The 21,302-nt window shown below is 40.0% G+C and overlaps 1 protein-coding gene across 2 annotated transcripts in view; it reads left to right on the top strand.

Annotated features, from left to right (window-relative positions):
* TMEM117 (transmembrane protein 117) overlaps nucleotides 1-21,302 on the top strand; it is a 297,239-nt gene that overhangs the window by 206,767 nt on the left and 69,170 nt on the right. For both annotated transcript variants that reach the window (XM_089524261.1, XM_089524263.1), the window contains exon 6: nucleotides 17,858-18,017. In XM_089524261.1, coding sequence (XP_089380387.1) covers nucleotides 17,858-18,017 — 160 coding nt within the window. The remainder of the gene's footprint in view (nucleotides 1-17,857; nucleotides 18,018-21,302) is intronic.

Raw genomic sequence — 21,302 nt, 5'->3', positions numbered from 1 at the left:
ATTTCAGATGTTAAAGAGACTTTAAACAGATTTTGGTTTAGAACACGGTAGTTCTGGCATGTCACCAATATCAGATAATAGTTCCCAATGTTACTAAGGGAATTCGCCCACTGACAGTTTCCTTTATTAGAAATCTCTTCTTGTTGTCTCAGTCTTATTACCCTTTCCTGTCCACTTCTCTCCAGTGAGATCCTCCTGGTTTCAAACCCATGAGACCCCAACTGGTAGGAATCTTGACCATTCACAAATCACTCTTTTCAGGCAACTGGCTCCTTTGTTGTTGATTCATGCACTTCAAGTAATGGGATTTTCCAATAATTAGACTTAGTACTACTGGCAAAGTGTCTAAGCAAAAAAAAAAAAAGTTTAAGAGGATTGCTGGTAATGTAATTACTTGTGGGAGATGTATGGATATTTTCCCCCTCATATGAAAACAATATCATCCTAATGTGTTATTTTAGTGATACCATTAGCAGAATGACAGTTTCAGCTCCAGTAATGACATGCACCACTGACTGATAGTGGCTCAGTGAAGCAAAGGCAATTTATCTAAAGTAAACAGTAGAGCAAAGCCAAGTGTGTCTGAAAACTCAGTTTCAGGATGTTGTTAAAGCAAAACCCATATGCTAGCAATCCTGCAGTAAATGTAAAGTTCTTTTATTGCCAATAGATTTTTTCCTTTCTTTCTTATACTTGGTTCTAAACACTGTTACATCTCTCTTACCTGTCATTATTTATGCTCCATAGTGCTCTGATGTCCTGAAAACTCCCTTTATATATAAAAAAATTCATTCCTATTTTCAAACCTGTACCATGTGTATCACTACAAAAGGTCAAATGCAACCTCTGAAGGGTCTGTCCCTGAGCTAAAAATCTGTGAGGAAACTTTCCAATGTAAGGCCCGATCTAGATGGGCCTAAAATGCACCCTTGTCAAGTGCTAGGGGTTGGACGAGGGCGCACCGCCCATATGTGCCTCACCCCTAGCACGTGACGAGGGCGTCAAAATGGTGGTGCCCTGTACACATGGGTGCTGCCATTTTGACATGACAGACACACAGCGTTCGCACGTCCCGGCGTCATTGTGATGCCGCAAGTGCACCATTGGCGCACTGCAGCATCACAATGGCACTGCAGAAAGAACCTTTTTGTGGGTTCTTTTTGCTGCGCGAGGGAGCCATGTGGTTTGTCCAGGGTTTGCAATCTGTGGCCAGTTGGAGAGATGGTAACATACCTGAACCCTTGACACTGGAGAAACTTCTGTCACTGCATTCAGTCAAGACATTTTGTCCCCCATTCCAAGTACATAAATCAACCAGATTAGAATCTGTGATGGGACAATGTTTTCCAGTGTATTTGAGGATAGCAGGCCACCTGAAGGAGCACAGGGCCAGCTATGGAGCTTTTTCATTCAACAACTGTTTTCCTTCTCTGAAGCATCTGGTACATTTTGCCTAGTGGTAGAGCTGGCCCCAGATTTTATCAGTCTGTCCCATCCTTTCATGCTCAGGAAGGATCACAATCAAATTTTGCTATATTTTCCTATTGAAAGGACTGTAGATTATAAATTCAAAAATACTGAACTAAATCAGGTTAAGATTTACTTATTTTGATCCTCCCTTTCACCTGTAACCCAGAGTTCAAGGCTGCTAACTAACATCAATGGAAACAGCTTAAACTATACAATTGAAATAATCACAGTAATCAGTGAACAGCAGAGCAATTTAGAACGCCAGATTGAAGAAACCTACTTTTGAGTCTTCCTTAAAGCAACAACAAGAGTAAGAACTGATTGCAGTTCTGAAGGAATGGCATTCCACCAATTGAAGCAACTTAGGAGAAAGCCCTCTTTCACATGTTCATTAAGCAGGCCTCCATGAGTGATAGTTTTCCTCAAGAGGGTCTCTCCTCTAGATCTAGATAGATTTGAAAAGTGGTCCCTTAGATAGCCAGACCACAAACCTGTTAGGGCTTTAACAGTTAAAGCCAACACTTTGAATTGGTCCCAGAAAGCAAGTCAAGAATTGCAAGTGGGGATTTGTAGAGAGTACTTTGCTTGTGTTTCCTGGCAGAAACATTACACTTTCCAAACAGCTCAGCTTTAGAAAATAAAGTTTCCTTTAAAGGTGAGACCTGTTCTCAGAGAACTGGCTTAACTGGCAGGCTAAGAGACTGTGCAGACCAGCAAGAAAAGTTGCCCTGGGGGTGGAGTTGAGGCGTAGCATCCATATGAAGCATGCCCCGACTACGCCACCAAGTTTGCATGACATTGAATGCCGAACCTCACAGCGTGCAGCTTCACGGCACTCTTCTAGTGCTGCATCCACACAATGCAGTGCTGAAGGAGCATCATAAAACTGTGGTGCCGCAGCTATCGCACCCTTTGCAAAGGCCAGATCAGGGTCGTGGCATGCAGTTGCCATGGCCCTGATGTGGCCCTAAAAGGGGTGGTCTGCATAGCCCCCGAGGATACCTGTACACTGAAAAATTAATGTAGTTTGGCACTGCTTTAAGTGCCTGGCCCAATGCTATGGAATTCTGAGATCTGTTGTTATGTATATAGCCTTCTCTGTAAAAGAGCTTTAGTGCCACAACAAACTACACATCCCAAGATTCAGTAGGATGGAGACATGACCATTAAAATGATATTGTGACAGCAGCCACTATTACAAAAATCCACAATATCTTGATTTATTCCAGGTTATTCCGACTCTTTTGTTCAGAACAGAAAAGAAAAAAGTTCCAGCAAAAAAGTTCAGTCACCATGACCTTAATGTTTCTGCTTATTTTTGCTCTTATTCGAAAAACATGAAATCCCACTCATTTTGCAGAGGACATGCCCATTAGGGCAAAAGAAACTTGAATATCTTGGCTGCCTTTAACAAGCTATACTGCAATGGATGTAGAAGAGATACCATAATCCAGAATTTAAATTAAGCTAGCCTTGGAACCACATTAAGCATAATGGGACATCTGTGCTGTCAGCCCATTAGAGACAGCTACTGGCAGCAGGGGGTGCAACTTTGATAAAACTATCCTGTGTGAGCACATTAGATGAATGTCTGACTTGTGGGATGTGACCCCAAGGGCTATATGGGTGGCTGCCATGAAATGGATTTGCGTCCAAATGGTTGTTTACCTAGCTATGCTTTATTAACATGTTCCGAAAGGTAGGAACAAAAAACCAAAAACGATTAAGCAGGTTTGGAGGCTTCCTGAAAACAAGATTACCACATGGAATGCCCTGCAATGCCACACAGGGCACTGTGTATACAAAACATTTTAAAGCATTTTTGTATCAAGCTGTTTTCATATATGGAGTTATAGAGTTGTTTTCTTCTATTACAGTTTGTGTTGGAACTGTAAAAATGGGGAGCTCTTTTATAGTGAATCTAGGTCAGTTGTATTTATATCAGCAGTGAGGAACCTTTGATCCTCCATACCTTTGCACTATAGCACCCACAGTTCATTGCCACTAATCATGTTGGCTGGGGTTTCTGGGCATTTAAATAATTTGGAAAGCCAAAGCAATTTAAAAAGATTGCTAGAGAGGGAATTTCTTCTCAATTTCAAAAGAGGAGAAATGCATATTTTTAAAAAGGACAAAAGAGAACACAGGTTTATGTAAAAGTTGTATAGGATAGTTTTCTATATTGATTCACATTTAAAACTAATTATTATAACTTAAGCAGAAATATTACACATCTCACCATTGCAGGGAAGACTGCAGCCTACATATCTGCTGTCCAGATGTGAACTGTTGGTGGTACATTGTGGTTGACAGGGTTCTTATGTTACATACAATTTGGGCTTCACAGCCCTTCAGCCCTATAGCTTAGTCAGTAAACAGAAGTAACCTTGATTTTATTCAGAAAAAAATTATTCATTTATTTATTTTTGCCTTGCTTTGTTGTCGATTTCAGCTCTTAGTTGGAAGAAAGAATAAGAGGTTCTGCTACCCTGGACTTTCCAACAGGAAACAATTAATTTGATGAAGTGAAAGTGGAGAGAACCCTAATGGGAAGTAATCATGTCAGTTTGGATTACATGGTGATATGGCTATGGAAACAAGTCATAGCTGGCTATGCACCCGAGATGTTAGGAAAGTTGGTTTTCATCTACTTTTAAAACATCCCACTTTCCCACTTTCTCCCCAGCTTACTTTAGCTGCTGGAAGCTGAGTTAAAAGTAAAAAAGTAATTCCTAGTTAATTAACTTAGAAGAGAAGAGAGGAGGGGGTAGGAATCTTACCCTTCCAGAATGCTCAGGCAAAAGCAAACTGCTGCAGCCCCTCCTGTCTTGTGTGTTCTTCCTCCTTAATAGTTTTGCCTTCTTGAGTTCACTCTGATGTGCCACATGTATCCCAGTTGTCAACTAAGAAACATTGAAGGTCATGGATACGTATGAGAGATGGAAGAAGGGACATATAACTAAGGACGAGTACTGCAGAATATATTAGAGTCATGTAGTGTACTGGTTTGAACTATGGCTCTGAAGACCAGGGTTCAATTCTTGGCTTGGCCATGAAACCCACTGAGTGACCTTGGGCAAGTCACATGCTCTCAGTCTCAGGGGAAAGTAATGGCAGATTTCCTCTGAATAAATCTTGCCAAAAAAACCCCATGACAGACCTTGCCAAGAAAACAACCAATCTTGCCAAGAAAACTCCATGATAGATTTGCCTTAGGGTTACCATAAGTTGGAAATGTCTTGAAGGCACATCACATACACAGCAGAATATAAGAGGACAACCTGAATGTCCAAATATCATGTTAGATGGAGTACGGGCCAAGAATAGGTTTTGTTATTCACAGGGGTCCTGGAGCCAAACCCCAGCAGATACCAAGGGCCCACTTTAATAACCAGTCTGGCCTTGCTTAGCTTCCAAGATCAGATAGGATACGGTGCCTTTATTGCAAAATCTGTTCCTTTGTTGGCTTGGATTTATAGAAGATGTAATTCAAAACCTCTGGAGTGCACCAAGTGGCTATTCTATACTATGTTTGGCACAAGAGATGAATCTCCCTCCCAACCTCTCATTTTCAATTTAGTAGCTATTGTTTCTCATTCAACACATTTTTCCTGAGAATATGAAACCTAAGTTGCAAAATAAGACCATCATGTCAAAGAAACTACCATTTGAGCTTCACTAGTTATAGTTAAGGAAAAACAAAATTAGAAAGTGAGCCTAGTGAAATCCATTTATCTCAAGGAAAAGAGAGGGGTGGAGGGAAGTAGAGATCATGCGGACACACAATAAGTTCTAAAGAAATGGAGGGAGCTGTTCTGTGGATACAAATGGCTGTGAAATTTAAATGTCAGTTCTGTTGACTCTGTGAATTAATGTTGAACAAAAGGAGTGGAACTTTCAGCCTCTTGTGCTGCACTCATTAGAAGGAAATGGTCTTTTCTTCAGGCAATAGACTTGAGACAGGACAACTCAGAAGAAGCCTTGGGGTAATGCCCTCAGTTCTTACGGTGGTCTGTTTAGTACAGTTTGGGTGTCATTCATTGAGGCTGCTAAATTAAAATCAGAATAGTTCTCATTTTTCTCTGAGAGTCATTTTTCAAAATGCTTTGGCCTGATAATTATGTTTTATTTTGGCAGTTGAACAGAGGAAAAAAGTACTCAAAAAGGTTATAATTCAGGTGAAGCCCTTACTATTATGCCATGTATGTGATAGGTAATGATTGAAATTGTTTTTTCATAAGCAAAACTGAAGTTTCATGAGCTGTTTCACTGTGTTATAGATAGGCGACAGCCGTATTTGCAACTTAAAGCTTTAGGCTGATGAGTTTAATTTAAATGAACTGGTGTTTGTAACAGATAACACTTTTCATTTTGGCATATTACTGGCATGACCAATGGAAATTCAAAGACACTTGTACCTATGTAAAATATGATGCTCTCTAGAAACTAATATTTCACCATATAATTTTTCAACCTAACTTGATTTATTTTTTGATGCATAAAAATCTATGTCTTATTAATAGTTAAAATGTTTCTCCAGTGAATTAACATAAATATAATTTTAGATTTTATATGAATATTAATGAAAATAAGATAAAGTCATATTTGGCACTTTGAGTAATGATAGCAGAATAAACAAAAAATCCTACTGTACTTCATTTTGATTGGTTATAATTTTAATCTCAAGTGACACACAACTTGGTACTTAATAATACCTGATGATGGAAAATTGTTGTTTTTATGCCTCATTACTTTCTTATTTCATTTTTTAAAGTGTTGAAGTGGTGATGTTCTGTCACTTAAATCAGTGACAAACTGCTTTTAATTTTTGGTAACTCTGGAAGAGGCTTCAATTAATTGGATTGTCATTTAGGACCAAAATGATTTTTAATTAACAAAAACTCAAAATAAGTTCACACATATTAGTGTTTATGGAAGAAAAGTAAGCCATGAGTAAATCTTTCTATAAATGAGTTTGACTATCAGCAATGAATTCATGCTATGAACCCTGGAAAATGAAATCTGTCACACAAATCATGGCCCATTAGTTGGACTGTGGTATTTTCTTTCTTATCTCTATCCCATGAGAGTCTTGGGGTTGGAAGGAAAATAAAATAAATCTACATCAGATGCAAATACTGTTCATGAATATTGCATAAATTGAAATATGAGGCATCCATTTGCAATTGCCATTACTCAGCTTCATATCACGGGGGGCTTCCTCCACCATCACACCCAAAAGCTTTTTTATTTTGTGCAGTTTTGATTGCTATGGTTCTAAAATCTGGGGTTTTTTTTTTGTCACCCAGATAGAATTGTATGAGCTTGTATCAGTCATTAGTATGTATTATGTATGCATATGAATATGTGTGAATAGCACATTACAGGATAGACGAGAACAGGTGACTCATAATGGCCTAACAATTCAGTGCAGTTCATTTCAGTGCAAAGAAAACAACCAGGGGGGAGTAAGCTGAGATAAGACTAAATGCAAACATGACTAGAAGGTTTATGAGACCATGGATGATGTCATATTAGGGGCCCCTGCTACAAGGAGCCATGGATGTATGGGGCTCTGGTGAGCAGTCGAGTAGGACTGGGGCAGGGACCAGTGAATACACTGAGGAAGGGAGGACTTATTCTGTGTGCGCCCAGAGCACTAGACCATCACCAGCAGGTAGCTCTCCAACCTCAATTTGAAGACATCCAAGGAGAAGACCCTACTTTCTAGGAGGTGGCATCGCAAGGGTGTGTGTGTGTACAGGCTGCATTAGATAACACCCAAAGGGGGGACACCACTCCTCCCCAAATATCAGCCTTCTGTCAGAAACGGTCTGTGGCTTTCTCCTGAATCCCTTTAAAATGCTAGAGCTAAGCATAAGAGATGGGATGAGGGGGGAGAATCTCAGTGGAAGAAGAAAGGAGAGGTCTCATAGTTTATAATTTTTTAATTTAATCCCTTTACAATTTAAATTTAAAAAATTTAGAAATTTGTATTTTTTAAAAAAATGTATTTTTAAAAAAATTAAAAATATAACATTATCAAATTTCCACTTTAACCACATGAAACTATGTACATGCAAATACATTTAGGATGTGGATATGATATTATAATTTAAAAGCATAATTTTAACTTTGCTAGTTGTTTATGTCACAGCTATTACCATTACATTCAGTGATATATGGGAAATTAAAATTTATGAATAACATTAGTATAAAAACAATTACTAAGGATTCTGTATGGTGTGATAAGGGTCAGTGGGCGAGGTGACACCATGGATTAGCTCACTGGTTGACACCGGCCCTATACAGACCGGCACTTTGTGCTGGCCTGTGGGTGGAGTTAGGTTGCAGTGCCTGCACGCTGAATGCCATAACTCTGCCTCTAGGGTGCCATTTTGGAGTGCGCCGGTCTACATGGCACGCACCATCATGGTGTGACTCCGCCGCTGCATGTACACATTGCAGTGCCAAAGAGATGTCATAAAGCTGTACCACCACGGCTATGGTGCCCCTTAGAGAGCGCAAAAAGGAGCTGCTTTTTGCGGCTGCTTTTTGCACTCTCCAGAGGCTGGATTGGGGCTGCGCCATGAGGTTGCTGCAGCCCCAAACTGGTCAGTAAAGGGGCAGCTGCATTCTGCCCATATGTACTGCACCACCAACCCTAGCGATGCCTCTGCTTCTAGACAATTGGTTTCATTGCTGAAATGCTCTCATTGTCAAGAAGTTCTTTCAGTTGACCACTACCTTGTGTAGAACTGATTCATCTCTCAGGTTTATTTTTTTGTCCAGTAAGCCAGCATGTTTATTTGTATTATTAAACAGTAGTTGAAGTATACTGAATGGCTAATTTAATTTTTATTAAGTATTACCTGAAATATACTCAGTGAGTTTATATGTAAGGCCCTCAAGAGATTCATGGAGGCTTTTTTTCCCCAACTCCCCCTTTGTTTATTTTACAGATCTTACCAACAGGATCTCAGTGCACCTTCACCCATTTTGCTACCGCTTTTATAATCCAGAAATCCTAGCAACAGTGTCTTAGCCCTCTCCTGTTCCACAACATTTTTCCTGCTTGGGTAATCTTAGCAACAGAGCCTCAGAAAATCTCCCCTGTTTTCCAGCCGTTAAAAAAAAAAAGTTTACATTAGTTCTGGCAAACCTCCTTTGTTGGTTCGAGGAAGCCCTTTCCTTTGCGATTTTGATTTGAAAATGAGCACTGAAACCTGGGCAATAACCAAAAACATTAAGTCATTTTTGAAGTATCTACCCTTATGTCCCTAGACTAGGATAAGCCCCCCTTTTTGCTGCTAAAAGGTTCCCTCCCTTCAGAATTTTAACTTTTCAGCTTCACGCTGGATTCTGCCACTTGAATGATGCCCCAAAACACTTGGTTAATTGTTAAGGCTCCTACCATAGTTGTCTGAGGAATTGTGTCTCACCGCCTTATTTTTGTTTCTACCCCCTCCCATTTTGAATTTTTATTTGATGCTTGTCATTGCAAATGGAACAAAAAAATGGTACGTCAAATGTTCTGACATCTGGTATGATGTCCTGTTAAGTTATGGCTGCCATGGACACACAGACACATGCATGTTCTCTTTTATTATTATAGAGTTACTTGGTGTCTTGGGGAGAAAACCAAAGACAATCAATTTTCTTCCCTCACCACATGAAACATTGTTCCTGGTGGGGGTAAGAAATGAGACTTTGTGACTATCCTAAGGGCCAACCAAGCATCAGTCTGCGCAAGGAGTTTCACTTCGACAGGTGAAACTGCCTGGTTTTGAGCTCAGTTCTCTGAGCAAGATTGTACATATTATTATTATTATTATTATTATTAATAGTATTTATATCCCGCTTTGACCAAAGAGCATTGAATGTAGATGCATAGCACACTCTTTGATCAAAATAATCCCCTAGAAAGGCTGCAGCACACTTAAAAGATCTCTCAGAGCTGTGCTTAGCTTCATGTTATACAAGCATTGGAGTGACTATCAACCAGACACTGTAATCCAGAAATCGGTGTGCACTCAGATGCATCTGTGGAGGTTCCCTTTCCTTTCAGTGAAGTGAAGGAATCCATGCATGCAAACAAATGTGCACACAGTGGCTTCTTTAATTGAAAAAGAAACCATCCAGAACAGGAGAGGCTTGTACGCATCTAGCTAACGCAGAAAGTATTAACTACAGAATGGAAGTGGGAAAAAAGTATGAGTAGAGGATACAATTGGCAAAATAAGATGCATTGGAATTTGGCTTAAGCAGTTGCAGCCCATTGTGTTCAGTGGTTATTGAATGATTTATTCAGTGGTTATTGTATCAGGTGCTGTAGAACTGTTCATCTGAGGTGGTTTTAATTCTGAAATGAAGACATGAAACATGAAATTTCTTCTCTCAGGCTTGCAAAACATCTTCCAAAAACCAAGAATGGTAGCATCAAACTGGGCCTTAGCTACCTTATTCTTCACAGTGCATGCTCAATATTTTCAACATGTAATATTATGATTTAACTGATTGATGAAATAGCTTTATTTACAAGTCAGAATGAGTTCCACCATGTTTTTTCATCATCTCAAGCTATGTTTGTTTAGGTGTGTTCTGAGTCTGCATTTCTTTGGCGGGATACAGACGGGCAAAAAGGGGTGTATTCATGACGTCATGAAGGTAGAGCCTTCAGACGGCCCTTACCTGAATGCCGCCATGAACACGCCCCCCGCACGCCCCAAGCGGGAAGAAGCGGCATTAAAAAGGTGCTGCTTTTCTCCGCTTCTTTTCCGTTTGATGCGCAGCTGCGCAGCTCTGTCTGTAAGCTGCTGCACCGGTACGCCAGAATTGCTACACCGCTAATTTAAGTTGCCCATTTAAAAGCTCCGTGTCTGCTGTGTCGCATAATGAGTCGGGGTCCTGGAACATGCATAGTTTGCAGTCAGGCTTTAATTGCAGCGTCAGCTGCCATGCAGGTGTGGAAGCTGCAGCACAGCTGCAGCGCATTTTAAGACTCGTAACCCTAACCCTAACCCTAACCCTAACCCTAGAGCAACATGTACGCATGCGCTGCTTGGAAAGTTTGGACTTTAAAGTGAACCCCTACACACATTCCTGTGCCATTTTCACCTAACAATAAAAAATGCTAAAACTGTAAATATTTACATATATACAAGGGAGGTGATGGGGGATGGCAGGGGGACAGCGGTGGCAGCGGAGACAGCTGTAGCTGTGCATTGCAGATTCAGCAGGAGCGCGGGGACCAAAGGAGAGGAGGCATCTATGATGCTGGTGACACTGGCAAAGTGCAAGCGGACAAGGATGCCAACACCAGCTGATCACCAGCTGGCAGGAGACCACCATTGTTCTTGGGCAGAGCGGGGGGGAAAGTTTTAAAGGGGCTTGGGCACTTTAAATGTGCCCATAGGCTTTCTGCCGCCGCTGCTTAGTGCTGCAGCTGCGCAGCTGCGCATCCGCCAGCCGGCAAAAGAAAAAAAAAGCCCCATTTTTGGCCGCCCGTGAGGAAGCTGCCTCTCTCTTTGCAGCGTCCTCCGAGGCGGCGGTTTGGAAACTCCGGGTCTGAAACGGCCCCAGGTGAGGCGTCTTCACTGCCCCCCATGTGGAAGCCCCATCTCCTGAGCCACGCCCCCGGGGCAGGAGGTCTGGAGGCTCCGTATTCAGCAGAATACACCTCCAAGACGTCTTCCCCTGCCCGTTTGTATCCCGCCTTTGTGATTTTATTTTATTTTGTGTTCTGATTTTCCCTCAATATGGAACCCAGTGAAACAAATTAAAAAGAAAATGATAAAAATGATTTTGCTTCATTGATTGAATAACATTGTATACTTCAGTATTCTTAGATAAAAGAACTTGTTTTGCTATTCATGTAAGATTAAAATATATTGACCTTCAACTGGGAATAGAAATTAATTGAATAAAAGCCAGTGAAGTGATGATTCACTCTAAATTGGTTTCTAAGTTGTCCACACCCAACAATGCACCCAGCTATGCATGAAGTGCTGTCTTTCAGCTTTGATAGTGTTCATTTTTAGGTACAGCAGCATAGGAGATTATAAATCTAAGATTATTCTTATCCTGTGTCCATGTGCATCCAGCAGAGAAAGAAATCTGATTTAAGAGATTCTTGCACTATAATCTAGAACATTCCGATCACACGTCCTTTTTTGCACACGCTTCCTTTTGCTGTGAGGTTTGTAGTATTGCACTTGCACATGATGCCATCATTCTGTGGTCCTATTACTTCATTGTACTTCCTTCCCATGAGGTTTGTTTTGGGCTGGCACAAGGGTGTTCATTATGGAATACTTGGGAAAAGAACAAAAATACCCGTCTTGCTCCTCGTGTCACCACTGGAAGAGCAGTAGTTTGGGGGTTGTTCTAGGACAGGAGGGGAGGAAGAAATTCTGTCCAAACAGAACACAAGGACGGATTCAACCCGATATCATTATCACACACACATCACCTAGAACATCTCGAAAATGATTATGACAGCTGTGAACAACTGTCAGTTGGAGATAATTATGCTCTCTGTCCCCTACAGAGGTCTTTATACATGTCTGATTAACATCTTGGTTGTTTCCATCCCTTCTATTTCCCCTAGTTTCACAGAATTCCATTACAGTGGACCCTTGTTATACACTGGGGTTTGGTTCCAAGATCCCCCGTGGATAACAACATCTGTGGATGGTCAAGTCCCATTAAATATAATGACATAGCAAAATGGTATCCCTTATAAAAATTGGAAAATTGAGGTTTGATATTTGAAATGTATACTTTTTTTTTGAAACCATGGATGCTTGAATCCGTGTATAAAAAATCCGTGTATAAGAAGGGCTGACTGTATTTTTTTATTATTATTATTTTGGTCTTTTCACAATGGGATAATGTTGCAAGAGTACCCTATGGTTTCAGAGGCCACAAACTTGTTGGAGCCCACTCCTAGATTTGAAAGTGAACACTCACATTTGCCCATTTTGCTTGATTGTTTCAATTTCAAAAGTTTTAAACACATCAAATCCTTGGGTCAGAGACAATATTCACACGTATTTAGAAGTAGCACATCCTCTGATGGTAAAAAATGTCTGTTGTCCTAACATGAGCTTTTCTCACACTCTGTGTCTTGCAAATAAGTTTTCTTTGGTTTCTGGTTTGTCATCAGGAGTTAAACACAATTCTAGTTTTTAAATCTTGATTACAGAAACATTATAGAGAAGACATATTTTTCTCTTGGAAAGCCCAATGCTGGAGTGAAAATGTAACGATGGAGAAGACATATTTTCCCATAATCACCCCTAATTTGTCATAGACCATAATGATGCAAATTTGTCATTTGACTCTTAATTATGTTCCATTTAATTACTCTTGTGCAGCTGACTCCTTTCTTTTCTGGACTTCCTGTTGCTCAATATTATTAGTGATATACAGTGGGACCTTGGTATCTGCTGGGGTTTGGTTCCAGGACCCCCTGTGGATACCAAAATCTGTGGCTGCTCAAATCCCATTAAACTCTTAAGTTAAAATGGTGTCACTTATATAAAATGGCAAAATCAAGGTTTCCCTTTAGAATATATTTTATATATGACTATTTTCAAGCCATGGGAGGTTGAATCAGTGGATAGAAAAATCCATGGATATGGAGGGCCAACTATCACATGGACTCCTTGAAATTGTATTTCATTTCAAAATATCAACAAACAAAGCATCTGTTTTTTAACACTGTATATGAATTTGACAGGCAAGCATGACCATCTCGTGTCAGCATTGTTTATAGGTTAACAATGCATCAGTAGTTTCTGTGGTTCAAATATGCAGAGAAATCACACAGCCAAAATACTCAGACTACTTCAAGAGAATTATATTTTTATATAATGAGTAATATATCCACATGATATTGTCCCAGGTGGTAGTTTGGTTTGCAATATTATTAACTTGCTTATTGTTTCTATATAATTATAAAAGCCAAAACAGCAACATTAGGACAGTTGTGGAAAACCTCTGTGAGTGGTTGTTCTTCCTTCATCTGGGTACAGACAACAGCTTTACTATTGTGTGGTGGGTAAGCTCACTCTCAGTTTTGATGACAACCATCTCTGCATGTCCACCAGCTCATAGCAGCCGGTATTAATAAGAACTATCCCAGTGCTGCACTAATGTTGAGAATAGAGTTTACACCTGGAGGAGTTACTAACATCTGGAGAAAATGTGGAAAGGGTGCCATCATCATCATCCTAATAATAATAATAATAATAATAATAATAATAATAATAATTTCTTTCCCACCTGTCCCCAAGACTTGAGCCAGGGTACAACATGGATTAAAACATATAAAGTCATGTCAATGCTGTAAAATACTGTTAAAACACAAAACCTAAATGCATTGAAATCATCCAGCATAAATTAAAATATCCTAATGTAAAATTCATAGTTTAAAATCTACTGGGTTGGGCTGCTGGAAGAAATAGATCTTTAATAGTCTTTTAAGTCCAGACAGCATATTTACCAGTTGAATCTCTCCCAGCAGGTCATTCAATAATCTGGGAGTGGCCAATGAAAATGTCCTCTCTGAATGACCGACCATCCATTAAAACTAAATGTGGAGAAGCTTCCATGTAGTAATGGAGCCACTGGTTGTGCTTCCTCCCAGCCACATTAATCAGTTCTGAAGTGTAGGTATTCACAAGGGCAGACCTCATAGCCACATCTCCATGACAGTCCAAATATATGATCCACTATGTTCAGCCACATCATCCAGCTTGTTCTGGCAGTTTTCATCCCTGGGACTTTGTATTCCTAGCAGAAGCAGGTCTTTTATTAAGCTAACAGGTCTTATTTACCAGTCAGAAAGAAGCTATCCCCACCAAAAACACCTTTTTACTATGACAGAGACAGTTCTTCAATAATATATTGTTGCCAGCAAAATTAATTTCACACTCACTCCATCCTGGCTTATGTGCAAGTAGGTTGAAAAGAAGGTCTTAAAGCAATGGAAGATTACATTAACACACCTATGAATTTAAAAAGTCCAGAAATTGTAGTCCAACAATATCTGAAGATCAATATTTCAGAACCATTGTAATAGCCATATACATGGCATCTGTGTTTTTGTAGATTCTTGGTCTCACTTATTGCAAAATGGATAGAATGCTGGTCATCTGTTTAGACTCTAGAAAAAAGCTTTCATGTTCTACCCAACTGGAAACCAGAACAAATATTGACTTGCTTACTTGCTATTTACGCATGTGCCCACACATTTATCTTCCCTGTGATAACACATGTGCATTGACATCCAGAATTATTGTTTTCCCTTCCACTGTCTGAAACATTTCTAAAGTGCATTTGGAAGGGAAATTCAGAGTTAATATGCAAAGACAGCCCAGAGCAAGCAATTTTATGGCTGTGTGGCAAAATGATATGAATTGCCTAAATTACGCTTTTCAAATAAATGTGGGTTTCATTTGTTAGGATATGTCATACTGTAATGAGCATGTTTACCATTCATTAATATTGGGGTGAAAGTAATATTATAGTAGAATTTTTAAAGGCCTTTATACTTACAAAAGTTTGGTCTGAAACAGATGGCTGTATAGGGGTGGCTTGACGCAGCGCCTTTGAGTGCCAGATCAAGGCCATGGTAACCACACACTACAACCCTGATCCACCTTTTTTCCAGCACAAAAAGAAGTGGTATAATGCTAATCCTTTTTGTGCCAGAAAAAAGGGTGTTCCTGTGGCATGCAGCATCTAAACACCATGTCACCGGAGTGCTGAAAAGCTGTCGCTGTGTAAACGGCCGGGCAGCTTCACAGCAGTTTGTGTTGTGCATATGCCACACCCCCAAGCCACCAGGAAGCCTGTTTTTTTTTCTGGTTTGTTCTGGCCCTTTGTTAAATTTTTGTTATTTGTTGAGATTCCAAAGGCATACATGGCATACTTTCCACCTTCTGGCTAAGAAAAGCTGGTGATCATTAAAGAGTTCAGAATATTATAGCTGTGGAAGGAAACCTGTGTCTTTCTGAAGTTCGTATTACCTGTGTATGTGTTTGTCCCATTTCAGAAATGTGTGGAGTCAGTCAAATTTTGGCAGAGTCAGAGCCACAGGTGGGTGGGCCAAAAAAAGCAAAGCATGTCCTATTCTATTCTATTCTATTCTATTCTATTCTATTCTATTCTATTCTATTCCACTCCATTCTATCCATTCTAATTTGCAGATTGCTTACTGCCCAAATAATACAACAAGTTAAATAACAATGATCATTCAAACAAAAAAGCACTGTATGGTATACAAACTGGAACAAAAAACTAGGGGAAAACCTAAGCAAACAAGTTCATCATTGGTTGTCATCAAAAGCCATAAAACTGTTTCTGTCTTCAAAATAGCAATGGGGAGCATGTTCCCACATACAGGGTTTGTGATGGAAAAATCTCACTTTAGTAATTGCCAGAAGAGAGTCAGCTGACTATTGCACTACAAGCATAAGAACATACATCACCATATAATCACACATTTTCAGGAGGACTGATATATTAGAATGGATTCTATGCACCATCTTTCCCATTGGAATTGCACTGTCCCACTAGTCCACCTAACAGGTGATTTCTGGGTGGACGAAAGCACAGTTGTTATTGTAAGGGTGATCCCTGTACATTCTCCCTGTGACAACAGTTGTCCCATCAGCGCACCCCTCTTATGTTTTCCATGGTTTTGAGAATGTGATTTGTAGTGGCAGAATGCATCAGTAGTGGCTTGGGAAATTACATAGGCTTGTTCAAATGCCCATAGACCATGAATTGCCCACACATGTACTCAGCAATCTTGCTCCTGAATTTTCCAGTCTCATTCATCTCAATTTAGATCATAGATATAGAATATTTGTCCCTCTAGATCAGGGGTTCCCAACCTTTTTTATTCACAGTGCCCTTATTTCTATGATGGAGCACCTAAGAGGCCTACCTTGTGCCTTAGAAGTTAATGGTGTTTAGGAGTATATATAAGAATATATTCTTATTCTTTACTTTCACTCAATTTTTATTTCTTTCATTTTCCTGGAGTGGTCATGGAGCACCTGGGAAGTGCATGCAGAGCCCTAATGGCTTCTTGGAGCACAGGTTAGGAACCTCTGCTCTAGATATTGTTATATATTACTGCAAATCACATTTGTTGTGTGATAGAAGTTCTAGCGAGGGGCAGCTCATGGTCTAATCAGGAAGTCATCTCACCCAAGCACAGTGGAGTGAGGTGCCCTCTCCTAAGACCACAAGCTGCCAGTAACTGCAGTCCATGCCTAGACAGACCTTATAAAAAGTTGTGGGATGGACCCTTCCTATTCTCATAAAGTTGCTGTTCTTACTTCTTGTTAAGTCTCACAAAGCCTGCAGTGATTTCGCCTCAGAGCCTCATCTGCATAACAAGATAACTACTCCTTCTACAATTCCACATCATTCCCTTTCAAAAGCTCAGTCTCCTATGTAGACAAACTTTGTCTCCTGTGTAGACAAATATACAATTTTGTCTCCTGTGTAGACAAATGTAGCCACTCTCTTATTTTGATGCAATTCTGAACAAAAGTCCTTAGAGGTGTATCCATAATACACAATTACAGAAGCTAGATGCAAAAACTCTTTTGAGTGTATTCATACCACACAGTTGTAGGTTTACACAGCATTTCAGTAAAATTTGGAATGTATAGAAGTGTTGTCATGTCAAAACAGTAATGCAGAATGCATGTTTCTCCAAGTGTTTTCAACACGTCTCACTCCTCAGTATTGACTGTGCCAACTAAGACTGATGGGAGATGCAATCCAACAAAATCTTGATGGCCACAGATTCTTCCCCTCTGTTTCAAAAAGATGTAGAAGCATGATGTAGAAGCTAGAGTAGGGCTGTAGAAGATCATAGTTCAAATCCTTTCTAGGCCATGGAATTCCACGTGGTGGCCTTGGGTAGGTCCTACTTTCTCAGCCTAAGAGGAAGGCAATGGCAAACCTCCCCTGAATAACTCTTGCCAAGTAAACTCAGATACGTCTGATATAAGTCAGAGTTGACTTGGACATGTAACAAGGATCAATTTCAGTCATCTGTTCTACAGAGTTAACATGGTGTAGACTAAGACTCTGAGAAACCAGGTTTTGAATCCCCATTCAACCATCAAAACCCACCATGCACACTCTCCTGGATTTAGGGAGCACAAATGCAACCCCACTTTGAACCAGTCTTGCCAAGAAAATCTCTTGATAGTGTTGCTTTAGAGTCATCATAGGCTGGAAATGACTCGAAGGCACAAAACAATAGATAAATACAAGAGACTTTGTAATTCTCTCACTACCACCACCATTACCAATATGTGATTTGATAACCTCTTTTCTTCTTTCCCTTTTCCAGGACTGTTCTGTTTACTTTGACCTCAGTGGTTGTTCTTGTCATCACAACTGACTGGATCAGCTGGGACAAGCTGAATCGTGGATTCCTGCCAAGCGATGAGGTTTCCAGAGCCTTTCTGGCTTCCTTCATCTTAGTGTTTGACCTTCTTATTGTCATGCAGGTACCTTGTCCCAATATTTCTTCCAGAGTGCTGAAGTGGCTTTTTCTTGCTAGATTTCCACTCTGGCATGTGCTGTTCAGCCAAGTCATTGGAAAGTCAAATTAAATGTTTCTTTTGCAGTCGCTATTAATAGGCTCACATTACATCAGTGTTCTTAGGGAACTGTTTGAAAAAGCCAAATGAGCTTTTGAGGGGGGAAAAGACAGAATGAAAAAAGAGAGAGAGGAATGCTTTTTGATTTTCTCAGCTTTCTTTTGCCTGGTAAGAGTTTGGTGAATTTACAAATGAGGTTTCTCTCTTCCCAGATGGCACAGAAATGAAAAAAGTGGGGCGGAAGAAATCAAAAGGAAGTAATTTTTATAATAAAAAAGCTCCACTGTGAGACTGAAAAAACAATGAGAAAAGGCTTTCCTAGCTGTAAATGTACAATATGTAGATACCACACACCGCAAAGTGAAAGAAATTAAAAACCATTTTCAGAAAGCAATCTCTCATTCTCCCTCCCCCCCCCCTTTGTGCCAACATATTATCACCCTGTCAGATGGCAGCTTGTTATGTCAGATATCTCCTTCCCAAGCAATGATTCTAAGGAGATAATTTCTTGTAGATTGTCCAGCCTTTGCTCTTTTGTATTTTGCTTCTAAAATGGGAGCCCATCAAACAAATCAAGACAAGGCCTAAGAGTTCTTTGTTTGGCAAAGAATTTTATTTTATTTTATTTGGTAGAATGAGATGTTTTCTAGCAAGTAAAATAAGCATGTATTCTATTTTATGGGTGGCCTTTTAAAAAAAAAAAACCAAATCAATCAACTACATTTACAAATTGAAACTGCTCTCTCTCTCTCTCTCTCTCTCTCTCTCTCTCTCTCCTTTCCATCCATGTTAATAACTGTTTTTGTTCTTGTGGGTATCAGCAATGTTTATGATATGTGGTGGGGAGAGATACCCAGTATTTCTCTTAACTATGATATCTACATCGTGAGTAGTATTTTGCATTGCCATGTTGTCACTGACTGGATTCAGTGAGGTTGTTCACCTATAAATGATTTCATCATACCAGTTTACTGGCATTGCATGTTTACACTTGCAAAAATCTGGGTTCAAATTCAAACAGTTAAAGTCTCATTTATTTTAAAGGATAAACTATACATATGTTTAATTATAACATGCTGAAATGAACCAGGCTTAATAGTGTGTAACTTTGTCTTGGTTTGCCATATCTTGCTCAATTTTCCACATTGATAGAAATATTAGAACAGTGGTGCAGAAGAAAATGGTGCGGGAGGTTCAGTCTCTGACACTAAGAGCTATAGGAGCAGGTACAGGGATGGAAAAGACATGTCTTTGGTTCACATTTCTCATAAATGTGTGCATTTATGAGGTTTACTATGGGTTTCAGCAAAGGCAAAATGTGCACAAAACCACATATGCCTTTCTGAACTGTGAATGTCTCAGTATGTGTGTCCTTGAAAAAAAAACATAAATATGCTTTAGACAATGGAGAAAAATGTACAAAAGTAGAAATATGCATACCAAGATACATACTGTTTGCCAAAATGCACACGCATTTCTGTGCTGGAAAGGTGGGGGAGCCTTACAACTCAGTACAGAACTGAGATGGGAGGAGAAAGCCACTGGGATTCTGACAAAATGGAATGAAAATGAAACTGACAGGTTTTCACAGACTTAACCAGCTATAAGGTGACATGAAGATTCAGGTGCTGAACCTTCATGACAGCCTGGAGAGCCACTATCAGTCAGGGTCAACAGTACCGTACTGAGTGAGATGGATAAATACTGTGGCCTAATATAAAATAGTTTTCAATATTCCTATGGCAGAAGAGGCTTGAGTCTCCTGTGAACATTTTTTCACTCTTAGCAGCAAAGAGTAATGGAGAGAGGGGCAGCATGTGGCTTTCCAAATTCTGCTGGACTCCCTGTAACCATGGTGTGACTAGGAGGGTGCACAGAGTGCAGACCGCACAAGGTGACACCCTAAGGTTTTTTAAATTAAAATTTGTATCACCTTTTACCAAATTTTCACTTCAGTCACATGAAACATGTTGTTGTTTTTCTTCTTATGTGCCTTCAAGTCATTTCTGACTTATGGCAATCCTAAGGTGAACCTTTCATGGGGTTTTCTTGGCATGTTTCTCGGGGTGGAGCAGTTGCCATTGTCATTGCCATCCTCTGAGGCTGACAGAGTGTGACTTGCCCAAGGTCACCCAGTGGGTTTCCATGGCCAAGCTGATATTCAAACTCTGGTCTTCAAGAGTCTTCAACCAACACTCAGACCACTACACTACACTGGCCCACATATCACATGAAACTATACACATATAAATATATTTTGGCTGTGCATATGATATTGTAATTTCAAGATGCAATTTTAATTTTGCTAGTTGTTTATGTCACAACTATGACCATTAGATTCGGTAATATATAGGAATCTTGATTCATGAGTAATATTAGTACAAGAAACATTCCTAAGGATTCTGTGTGGAGTGGTAATGGGAGGAAGTCAATGAGGGGTTACACCATGAGTTACCACACCATGTGGATATTTGCTGTTTTAACTTGTTTCTTATGATGTTTTTAATTTGTTAGATTGTAACTTTTAGATTGTGCGCCATAGGCAGGCTTTTTATATATTTTGATTTTACTTGATTTTGTACAGTGCTGTGTAGACTTACGGTGCTTTATAAATAAATCTAATAATAATAATAATAATAATAATAATAAAGGTGACACCAACCCTTGTGATGCCACTGCTGGCCTACATAGGCAATAGCAAGAATGATGGGAACTGTTGTCCAACATCAGACATGGTCCCATCTCTGGATTAAAAAGATTCAAGAAATACTGCTTGGCCTCTTTCCTTTTTCAGGATCACTGCCCTGTCTTGAAATACTTTGATCTTTAGCATTGTCAGTGTAGCTGTATACAGGTCGTCCATATGATGAATTTCATTAAACCTGGGAGGCAGTTGGAAAATTGCTTCATTCCTTGTGTCCATTTATGGAAGAGCTTGCCCAAGTTAGGGTTGCCATACGTCAGGACCGCCAAACCGGGACAAATGTAGGACAACATTTTCAAATGTAGGACATTTTTAAAATGGCGGACACCCCACACCCCTTCCCGGCCTCTAAGGAGGCCCAAGCCTCCTTAGAAGCCAGGAAGGAGAGTGGGGGCCAGCTGCGATCGCCACAATCCTGGCCGGCCTCCTCCCTCTTCCCTGGCTTCTAGGGAGGTCCAAGCCTCCTTAGAAGCCAGGAAGGGGAGCGG

The sequence above is a fragment of the Sceloporus occidentalis genome, unplaced genomic scaffold (assembly GCF_023333645.1).
Source record: "Sceloporus occidentalis isolate IW3139 unplaced genomic scaffold, rSceOcc1.0.p SCAF_5, whole genome shotgun sequence".
Taxonomy (NCBI): domain Eukaryota; kingdom Metazoa; phylum Chordata; class Lepidosauria; order Squamata; family Phrynosomatidae; genus Sceloporus; species Sceloporus occidentalis.
This window is presented reverse-complemented; position numbering and strand designations above follow the sequence as displayed.